At 41.6% G+C, this 11,886-nt stretch overlaps 1 protein-coding gene across 1 annotated transcript in view; it reads left to right on the top strand.

Annotated features, from left to right (window-relative positions):
* The first annotated feature begins 244 nt into the window (after positions 1 to 244).
* The window catches only part of ubl3a (ubiquitin-like 3a), a 126,976-nt gene continuing 115,334 nt past the window's right edge, over positions 245 to 11,886 (top strand). The window contains exon 1 of the mRNA XM_085999298.1: positions 245 to 900. Coding sequence (XP_085855424.1) covers positions 874 to 900 — 27 coding nt within the window. The 5' untranslated portion in view covers positions 245 to 873. The remainder of the gene's footprint in view (positions 901 to 11,886) is intronic.

Here is an 11,886-nt window from a genome sequence, read left to right as displayed (position 1 = left end):
AAAATCAGTGTCAATACTCCAATACATTGGTTCCAATCGCCCTCCTTTAAATGTCCACTCACATGCCCATAATACGGGCCAACGTGTCGATGACGTACGGAGCGCACCCTCAATGCGTTCTGAATGCGGCATGGTGTTCGCATTGCCTTGTGGGCGTTATAGTCACATCTTCGCTGCTTTGTGCGCGACGCCAAAGGAATTCGTCCATTGTGCCCACTACAATTCCCAACATGCCCTTGTGTAGGCCAGACCGGAAACGACGCAGCGCCCTGTCGCTCTGCGATCAGCCTTCTCACCATGCGCCATATTTGTTTGAGAGAAGAAAAATGACAGGTCGAGCGGCTGGACTGGGATCGTCCTGAAAAGAACAGAATGAGAATTTAGGAAGTCGTCTTTCCGGAATATGAAAGGGACAACGTAGAGTTTCTGATTCTGTCAGTATTTAAAGTATTGTCTGTGAGCCGTCTGTTTTCAAGGATATTTCTTTTCAATCTTCTTTAACTTACGGTGGAAGCAAGTTTGTGCTCAGCCGTCGGCTCTGCCTGCAGATGAGATAATTAGCACATTTTTGAACTTAACGACGAGTCTCCGCTTCTCCTCGCGGGCGTCTCTCGCCTTTTCCTCAGCCGGCTTTTCAGAGACCGCCGACGGGCGAAGAAAATTGACATTTTCTTGCTTTTTACTGTGAGCTAAACTGCCAAATTCAGGAAGGTTTGAAGACGAAACTCGTGTGGTTGGTTCCGATTTTCTGTTTGTTTATTTTTCTTTTTTTCTGGATTGAATTTCGCCCCGTTTTGAAGGAGTTGGGAGACGGAGAGATCTGCGGATAACACAGGGAGTAGTTGTCTAATTGATAGACGAATACAATTAAAGATGTCAAGCTCTATACCGGCGGACATGGTAAGACACATTATTGCACAGCTTATATATCCCTCTACTGTCAGTCTCACTGCTTGTTCATTAACCGAATCTTTACATCCCACCCCCTCAATAGTGGAGACATAAACGCAGTTGCTAAATGGTAGTCGTAAAGGTGTCCAGTAAATGTCTCCGTTACAAAGTGGGAACATGAGAAAGATTTAACTGAACTTTATTAAAAGGAAACTCTATTTGTAGCTTCAGTTGTGACCAACGTTATTTTTCAACTGGTAAAAGAGCTAATTTAATCAAAGGTCACTATATTTATTTTAAAGGGTTCTGTTTATCAAGGAGAGCTCTTATTTCAAAGGCTTCTGCGACCGATCGTACTCGAACTGGAGACTAAACCAACAGTAACCAGGGAGGCACGAAGTTATAGTTATTTGCTTGATGCAAATTTTATACGGTATTGTGTTTTTGACGGTGTGGAATAATAGTCGATGGGGTTTTGATGAGGTGTGTTTTCCCGAAAGTCATTGTACAATACGAATGCACTAATAATAGATTTTATGTACGTATGATATCGGGGTGACTCCTGATGTATGTTTGGTTAAGCCAGTATTGAAGTAAAATGTAACAGAACCGGTTTACTTGTGCTTCTCACCTTTTGATCCATAAATTCAGTTTTTTTTATAACCATAAAAATATGAACAGCATGTGTATATCTATTTATACCATGTTATAAAATTGCAGTTGTTCCTCCAATAATAATCCACTAGTTAAAAGATGAAAATTATAAAATGTGGAGTTCCTTTCATGCTGGAGCAATATTTTGGTCAGAGGTTGGTCCCCGTTCTTCAATAATTGGCACTGCTAGGGAGAAACAAATAATTGCCAAGACTATAAACTTCCAATATATCTTAAAGCAATAACCACAAGTATTATAGGCGATGGCAATAAATAGCCAACATTTTTAATTTGGTATATTTATTCCATTAATTTTGTTAACTAGTAACTCCTTCCCCAAGCCTCTTTGCTGTATAGTGTTTTTCATGGCTATCTAATCTAATCAAATTTATCAATGAGCTATTAATCCATAGCAGCACACTAATAGGAATGAATACCAAGTACACAATCATAATTATACATGTTTGGTAATGTTCATATTTACTGGAACACTTAGTTGCATTTACAATAGAAATAACAACAGGGAAGTAAATTCTTGACCAGTTACTTGAGTAGCACCGATAGGGAAAGACCTAGTGAACAGTGCAGATAAGGGAAGGTGTCTTAAAGAAGAAACACAAGTTTGGCAAAGGGTTGCTGTCTTCATCAATAAATGCTTGGTACCTCTTTTTGTTTGGTAAGAACAACGAGAAACATATACCATGTAACAATGTTGCATGTAATTTGTGCTGAGTTGTGATTGATTAACTTTGCACTGTAAGTTAAGCCTTTACTTTTGCTTACAATTTTTCACAAAGACTGCACTTTAAGTAACTGGAAACTCCAAACACTAGAACAACCCGTTACAAAACTTGGAAGGTATTTTCATTGATATATAATTGAATAAATTATGCATTATCTTAGTGTGGAGATATTTCATGGCTTAGTCATTCTCATTACGAGTAGTTTGAGCTTTTCCTGCTGACAGAAAATGCGCAGTATGTGGCGTTCATAAGTGAAAGTGGCTAAAGAGGGTAATGACCTAAAAGTGTTACATTTTTGAAGGGACTACATACAATTTGTAAATGGATATAAGAAGCAATCACATACGTTACATTTATATTTCCTGTAGAAAAGAATTTGCATTTAAATAGTGCCTTTCACTACTTCAGGACGTCCTAAAGCGATTTACAGCCAATGAAGTACTCTTTGAAATGTAGTTATTGTTGTAATGTAGGAAACGTGGCAGTCAATTTACGCACAGCAAAGTCTCGCAAATAGAAATGAGAGAATGAGATAATATGATAATAAAGAAATACTTGAAGTTAAATAGCACCTTTCACGACCTCAGGACATCCCAAAGCATTTTACAACCAATGATGTACTTCTGAAGTGTATTCACTGTTGTAATGTAGGAAACAGCAGTCAATTGTGCACAGCAAGCTCCCACAAACAGCCATGTGATGACAACCAGATAATCTGTGTTTGTTATGTTGAATAAGGGATAAATATTGGCCAGGACACTGGGGATAATTCCCCTGCTCTTCTTTGAAATAGTGCCCTAGGATCTTTTACGTTCACCTGCGCAGGCAGACAGAACCTTGTCTAACATCTCATCTGAAAATTGTCACCTCCGATGGAGCAAATGTACTGAAGTATGAGCCTGAATTATGTGCTCAAGTCTCTGGAGTGAGACTTGAACTTACGACTTTCTGACTCAGACGAGAATGCTACCACCGTTTTGAGGCTGACATCCAGTATTTTTACAATACTGACTGCTCTCATGGACGTAGAAACTGACCTCTTTACGTTACAGCAGCCAGATGTACTTTAAAATCACTGCAGATTTTTCAAGTTACTGTTTGTAACCATTTCCCAAGAGACATGCCACAAAAAAAGAACTTTAAAATCAGGAATTTAACTCTAAAGTTAGTGCAATCTAATGTTTATGAAAATGCACTTTGTGCTTGAGTTTTGAGACTTAAATATGGGGTTGCAAAGTTCATGGCTATTGTGATATCTTGAGACACAGCATATATATGGCTTCTTGTAAGAACTGTACTGCACGTGGCTTTATTATTATATACGTCAGTAGTCCACCAGGTGGCTATATTACACATCCCTCCTTATTGAAGAAGTTAATCGTAGCAAATAATCATTGTACATAACTTGCATGGTATACACAACTCTTAGTATACATTTCTCAAATGGAACCCATTTTATGTTTCCAAATTCTACTCGAGTTCTGTACCACAAACAAAAGATATGAACTTACTTTCCATTTTTACAGATTAAACTTAACCATTGGTTTTCTGTTTCGAAGAGGATGCCATTTTTCTTTAACAGAACTTTGACTCATTCTAGGCTGAGCCTGTGGAGATTTTTTCTCTCCAAGGGCTGACCTTGATCTACATTTGGACTCTACACTTTCAGACTGTTTGTCTGCCTGACTCGGGCTCAAACTTAAATTCTGTCTTTGTCTTGGACTTGTTTCTGGTACATCTGATGTAGGATTTGCTACTGGTACTCTACTTGTAACAAGACGATCTGACTCATCAGAATAAATTGAATCATCCCAGCTTTCAACTCCTTCCACATCTGTAGGTAAGATATGATCAATGTGAACAAACCTCCTAACCTTTTCATGATCAAACATCTTGACCAAATATGTGTGAGGGTCACTACTCTTCCTGGTGACCATTTTAACCGTTTATGGTGATGGTTCCTTCACTCTAACCTTCTGGTTCAACTTCACACTTCTCTCTCTAACTCTACCTTTATCATGACTCTCTTTCTGCCTTGATTGTTTCTCTTCTATGTACTGTGCCAAGTTTGGCTTTAACAACGAGAACCTGGGTCGTGCTGTCATTTAAGAAACAACTCTGCTGGTTTTCTACCAGTAGTGGTATGAGGAGTATTCCGATAGGTAATCAGAAAATTTGCCAGTTTGTGGTCCAACGACAACTGATGTTACTTTGGATTTGGATCCAACATTTGCTTGATGAGGGCATGTTTGACATTTGTACTGTGCACTCTGCTACACCATTTGAGGCAGGGTGGTACGGTGGAACTTTGGTATGTTTCACACCATTTCTGCTCATGAACTGTGTGAACTCATCTGAACAAAATTGCAGCCCATTATCGGACACAATTTCTTCTGGAGGTGGTATGAAGAAAACAATCTTCGCAAATTGTCTAGTATTTTGCTGCTTGTTATTATCTGCATCGGAAATACCTCTACCCACTTCGAGTGACTATCACTAGGAACAATTGCTGTCCTTCTAGCGCAGCAAAATCTACATGTAACCTTTGCCACACTCTGGGAGGCCATTTCCATGGCTGTAATGGTACTGATGGTGGTTTCTTGCTCACCGATTGACATGTTGTACACTGACTATGTACTCTATCTCTCTATCTAAACCTGGCCACCATAAGTAACTGCGTGCAAAGCTCCTGGTCAAGCACGTTCACGGGCTGGTCTTGAAGATCTCCTAACAATTTAGACCTGAACCTACTTGGGATAATCACTCTTGCTCCCCACATGATATAATCTTTATCCACTGACCATTCATTCCTACAAACAAAGTATGGATGGATATCTTCCTCTGATACTGGTTTGGCCATCCATTTGCTGTATAATCATACACCTTTGACATAATTGGGTCACGTTTGGTTGCCCTACCAATCTCTTCAGCTGTGACTGGCAGCTCATCAATGTATGAGAAATAGAACACTTCTTCCTTATTGGGTGTAACTTGTGATGGAGATGACAGCCTGGACATAGCATCAGCATTACTGTGATCAGCTGATCGTCGGTACTCAATACCATATGTATACGCTGACAAAATCAAAGCCCATCTCTGCATTTGGGCTTCAACTAAGGTTGGAACTGGGACGTTGGATGGAGGATTACTGTCAGGGGCTTATGGTCAGTAACTATGGTAAACTTAGGAACAAACAAGTATTTGTGAAACTTCTTGACCCCAAAAATCAATGACAAAGCTTCTCTTTCGATCTGCGCATAATTCCGCTCACTGGCACTGAGAGTGTGTGAATCAAAAGCAATTGGTCTCTCCTTTCCACTATCTAGTACATGAGAGATCACTGCCCCAATCCATACGGAGAGGTGTCACACGCTAGCTTGATCTCCTTAGATACATCATAGTGAACTACTAACTGACTTTTACACTTTTTGAATGCAGTGTCACATTCTTTTGATCACTTCCAAGGGAACTGATTTCTCAACAGCTCATTCAGTGGATGTAACAGTGTAGCCAAGTTTGGGAGGAACTTTCCTTAATAATTCAAAAGACCCAAAAATGATTGAAGTTCAGAGACATTCTTGGGAGTTGTTGCATTTCTGATTGCTTCCAGCTCTCCCATGGTTGGATGTAAACCATCTTTGTCTACTCTGTGCCCTAAGTACTCCACTGAGTTTTGAAGCAACTCACACTTGTGATCTGTCACTCGTACTCCGTGCTTCTCTAGCCATTTGAGCACTTCATTCAACACCTCATCGCGAATTTGCTTGTTTGCTGAAATGAGTATGTCATCCAAATAACACAAGACCCCTTCAATCCCTTGCAAAATTTGGTTTATCACCCCCTGGAATATGTTGCGGGCAGAAGACATTCCAAATGGTAGCCTATTGATCTGATAATAGGCATCGGTGAGTATTTATAGTCAAGCATGACTTGGACTCTTCATCTAACTCAAGTTGTAGGTAGGTGATTGTTAGATCTAACTTCAAAAAGACCTGGCCACCTGTCAGTATTGTAAACAAATCTTCCACATCTGGCAACGTATTGGATAGATTACACTCGAGAACCTGGTTTACGGTTACCTTATAATCACCACACAACCTTACCATACCATCTGACTTAGGTACGACAACAATGGGTGTAGCCCAATTATTCCGATCTACCTTGGAGATAATGTTCTCAGTTTCTAGTCTTTTGAGTTCTTGCTCAACTTTTTCCTCGAGTGCGTATGGCACGGGACGTGGCATGCACTAAACTGGTCTTGCGTCCTTCTGCACTCTGGCACTCGCCTTAAAGTCTTGGATCGGACTGCCCATTTTGCTGAGTACCTTCGGATACTGCTTGATGACATCATCTTTCGATGCAAATTTCACTTCCACATGAAAAATCTCATTCCAATCCAGCTTCAGTGATCCCAACCAATTTCTACCTATCGAGGCAGGCTTGTCTGCTGCCACTACTATGAGAGGCAAGCTCTGACACTGATCCTTGTATTTCACTGGTATGGTGACACTTCCTACTACAGGGATTTGCTCTCCTGAGTAGCCTCGCAGCTCTACCTTCGATTTCTCTAGTCGATAATCACGCAACTTGTCGCGATATAGTGATTCCAGTACTACGCTCACTGATGCATCAGTGTCGATTTCCATGGGTATCCTGGTTCCTGCCTTTTACTTTTAGCCTGTAGCCGATTCACCTAGGTTGTCTGACAACTGGAAATGGCGTGGAACTCTTGGGAGTATCGGTCGGCCATATCCATCGACATAGCTGTCTGACAAGCTAAGTCAAAAGTCAAATTAGGGGTTGTCAACAATTTACTTCTGATGCATTCATTTTTCAACTCGCAAACAAAGCGGTCACGCAGAGCTTGATCCTGAAAGTTTACGAAATGACAGTGAATAGATAGCTTTTTTAAAGTTACAATGTACTCACTGATACCCTCGTCATTTAATTGATCACGTGTTCCAAATCACGTGTTTCAGCAATTTCCAGGGGCTCAGGGCGAGTGCTGTTCTAACTTAGTTAGGATCGCCTTCAGTGGCGTGTCCTTTGGCATAGCAGGAACAAGCAAATTTTTCAGGGTTTCATACAGCTCAGGGCTGCTCAGTCAAAAAAAAAAATAGCCAGTTTCATTTCTAAAACTGCCCGGTTACGGTTTACATCATCGGGGACTTTGACAATACTATTCATGGTGAAAAACATTTCTAGCTGCTCAGAAAGAATCTCGGTCGCGATGGAACTCGCCCAAGTGCCCTATTATTCCCATAGGTGTGGCCATCTGGACTCTGGCAATGTCGACAGTTCAGCCACGTGTGCTTGAAATTTTCTGCAAAACGAAGAACCTCTAACAGTTCCTCCATCGGTTGGCAGGATTATCCTCCAACAAAAATTTCAGCTAGGGAATCTGCAGTTGCATCCTCATCACCAATTCTATGATATCGTGAGACACAGCATATATATACAATAGCACAACATGGCTTCCAGTAAGAACTGTACTGCACATGACTTTATTATGTACATAACATAAATAGGAGCAGGAGTAGGCCATACAGCCCCTCGAGCCTGCTCCACCATTCAATAAGATCATGGCTGATCAACCTCAATTCCACTTTCCTGCCCGATATCCATATCCCTTGATTCCCCCTAGAGTCCAAAAATCTATCCATCTATCTCCGCCTTGAATATGCTCAGACTCAGCATTCACAGCCCTCTGGGGCAGAGAATTCCAAAGATTCACAACCCTCTGAGTGAAGAAATTCATCCTCATCTTGGTCTTCAAAGGCCTACACATTATCTTGAGACTATGCGCCCTAGTTCTAGACACTCCAGCCAGGGGAAACAACCTCTCCGCATCTACCCTGTCAATCCCCTTCTAATCTTGTATGTGTCAATGAGATCACCTCTCATTCTTCTAAACTCCAGAGAGTATAGGCTCATTCTACACAGTCTCTCATCATAGGACAGCCCTCATCCCAGGAATCAATCTAGTGAACCTTCGTTGCACCGCCTCCAAGGCAAGTATATCCTTCCTTAGATAAGGAGACCAAAACTGTGCACGGTACTCCAGGTGTGGTCTCACCAAGGCCCTGTACAGTTGTAGCGAGACTTCCTTACTCTAGTACTCCAAACCCCTTGCAATAAAGGCCAACATGCCATCTAGCAGGTATATTATTTCAAAACCTTTTTGATTTACTCCTATCTTTTATTAAAGCTCTTTATTTGTCCTTTTTTGGCACAGGGGAGGGAGAGAAAGTAAAGTTTGTCGATGGCAAAATGTATTTCAACAAGGCGGTAGAGAACGTAGTGTGAATTGGAACATTGTTCTTCTAACTTTAGGAGCTGAGGTTGAATGCAGCGTGTGTGGAAGAGATTAAAGTCTGTTTCTGATGTCTGTAAAGATCCTGTCTTAACTAAGACTGGGGCACCGGAATCGACTTTTGCTGTGTACTTAGCTGATTCTAGTATTTTGTCTCCAGGCCAGTCCTAATGGTTGATCTTTAGGGCCCCCTTATAGCATTGATAATTGGAAGACTTTCTGGTCTTGATATAAGGTTAAGGCTAAGCTGGTATTACTCATACCAAGCTAGGGAAGAATTCAGTAGTAAATGGAAAATCTTTATTTCAGTTTTTGTTATACAAGTGGGGGAAAGAAGAGGGAGGAAGGTGAAAGAATTTTGTTTCAAAAAATAGTCTCTTCCTTAATGTTTTCCAGATACTCATTTTTAGATATTGCCTCGTGTCCCATTTGTCCAGTTTGAAAAGCAGTAACAGGATTAATTTGAATAGGTGGACTGCAGTTAGTTTAGTGGTTTAATTTGTTATTGTTGCGTACATGACCAGTAATCTGCATTGTATCCTATGGAGCTGCTTCTTGTCAGCTGAGTGGCTGTCTGCTGAATTGGAGACTTGAAATGGCAGCTTTTTGAGAGGGTAAAATTTAAATTAATTTTATAAGTTATCTGGTCTTTCAAACAATTATTCACTTAACTAGATGGGGAAGGTGGAAAATGTAAGTGTTTACTCCCTCGCTACTTGCCTTTGTCAATCAAGTGTTATTCGTATGAATAAATTGTGGTGAACACAGTTCAGTGATCATTTGAATTAATCAGTTTTTAGCATTTTTTGAGCAAATATGTATCACTTGATCAGCCAGTTAATAAAATTACATTCCAATGTTTGGTTCCCTATAACAACTGTGACAGCATACTCCTAGAACAGGGTTAAATGGATGAGGGATTGTGGGAATTGAATTTGTAAGAACTGTACTAAGTGTGTGCCTGCATAAGATAATTAGCTGATTGCTTTTAATTGTAAAGTAGTGTTAACTAGTTTTTAAAGATTGGAAATATTGTTGTGCATCTCATCCTATTTGTGCTTCTATTATTTTTCTACAAATACTAACAGTGAATGAGAGATGGCTTAAATTTCAGGGCTGGATTTTGTCAATGGGGAGCTTTTGGAGGCGGGACTTCCATTTGCCAGGTTTCAGTCCCGCCTCCATCGACTTGTGGCCAACCCACGCTATTTTCCCTTGATTGATCGTGTTAAGCCCGCCCAGCGGGCTCAGCAGGCCAATTAAGGGAAAGCCGGTTACAGGTGACGTCAGCGAGTGACGTTTCATCCGTCAAGAGCTTTTGACAGATGAAATGTCATAGTTTGAGAGCTCTGTGAAGCTGTCAAACACTGACAATCTGTCCTCTAACTTCAGTCCTGTCACTCAGGCTGAGTTAGAGAGCTCTCCTGAGCAGAAAGCAGAAGGCTGCAGCTTTTGACAGTTCAGCGGCCATTCTGCTTCTTGTGCCGGTGAGCTAAGGGAGGAAGCCTGCAGGAGAAAGTAAAGTAGGTAAAACTTATTAAAACACGTTATACACACTTACCTCTGCGCACATGCACTCATCACTCACCTGAACACCGGACATCTCGGCTCCTCTGACCCCCGCAGACCGACAGCCCGCTTCGTGACCCTGGCGAGGTTCGGCGTCGTCAGGAAGCCCACACTTCAGGGCTCAAAATGAGGATTAGCCAAAAAACTGCCTGTTAACAGGCAGTTAATTGGCACTAATCCCCTCCCCGGACCTGGCGCAGGTTGGGTACCCTCCTCCTGGGAAGATGGCACGGAGGCGGGAAGGATACCCGCCCCCAGATTCTGCCATTTTCCCGGCAGTCCCGCCTCCAAACCTGCCTGCCTCCCAGGACTGGCAAAATTACCCCCTCGGTGTCTTCTATATAATTGATGTTTAACAAATGGTCTGGGAGTATATTAGATAGGTAAAACTTACATGGGTGACATAGTAAAGCAACATATTAATGTCCCTGATCTTGGTTTTGCCATAAGGGGTTATGTGTCACTTTGAGCCCCATACTAGGAGACTGAATTTGTAATCTAAGCGATGTTCAACTGCAGGACTAAGGGAGAGGGATATTGTTGGAATTGCGGCCTTTAGATGAGCTATTAAACTGAACCCCCCTCTTTTTGTTCAGGTGGATGTTAAAGATACCATGGCCTTATTGAAGAGCAAGGCGTTTTCCTAGTGTGCTGGCCAACATTCCCCCCTCAGCCAAAATTAGCTGCGTCTATTTGCAACTCAGTTGGACCAGATTTCTGATTGGTGTCTTTGAAGGACACGACACACCCAGCAGTTTGTCTGGAATGTGTAATTTGATCCTGTCTGCAGTAGACTAATTCCAGTTCTCTGCAATGTGTAATTTGATCCAGTCATTGTCAAACAGGCAGGCTACAGAGTTGAGTGCTGCTGTGATTGTACTGTATGGCTAAGGAAGGTGCAAATCATGTCGGAACACCAGTGGTGATATGATAGAATGCAGGTAGCCAGGCTCCGGCAGGCAGTAAGTAAGGCAGCCAGGTGCCACAACATTCTTCGGCAGGACTCACCTCCGGTTTCCACTCAAGTCGGCACTCGAGTCAAGGAGCATGGATGACCAGTTGAGTGCACATGTACAGTCCCAAAACGGATTTTAGGCCCACCAAACAGGGGCACGTGTGCAGAAGGATGCAGAAGACCTTGCAAATAATCACTCGGGCCAAACTTACCAGAAACAGATAATGGGATTGCGTTGTGCACAAAATGGCTGTGTTTTCCTACATAAGTTACTAGTTCAGAATTAATACATTGTTTGTGAAGCCCTTTAAAATGTTTTAGGGAGATACAAATGCATGTTTTTTTGTGTTATAGCCTTGATTTATATTTTGAAGTGCTTTTATAATGTTTTCTGCCCTTTATTTCACTGTTTCTGGCTACTTGGCAATTTTTCTTTACTACTAACATTCAATCAAGGTGTTTTTGTAATTTTTAAACTAGATTCTTACATTGGGCAGGGTTTCACTGGGAAATGAAATGGTTGGTTCTACCTCTTGACAGGAAAAGGTGTTTGAGGAAAACAGTTTTTTAAAAATTTGTTCCTTGGATGTGGGTGTCTCTGGCAAGGCCAGCATTTATTGCCCATCCCTAATTGCCCTCGAGAAGGTGGTGGTGAGCCACCTTCTTGAACCACTGCAGTCCGTGTGGTGAAGGTACTCCCACAGTGCTGTTAGGGAGGGAGTTCCAGGATTTTGAGCCAGCGATGATGAAGGAACGACGAT

This window comes from Somniosus microcephalus, chromosome 10 (genome assembly GCF_052327205.1).
Source record: "Somniosus microcephalus isolate GS21.2 chromosome 10, FLI_Smic_1.0, whole genome shotgun sequence".
In the NCBI taxonomy this organism is placed as follows: Eukaryota; Metazoa; Chordata; class Chondrichthyes; order Squaliformes; family Somniosidae; genus Somniosus; species Somniosus microcephalus.
Note: the sequence above shows the minus strand (reverse complement) of the source record. Positions and strands in the feature narration are given on the sequence as shown.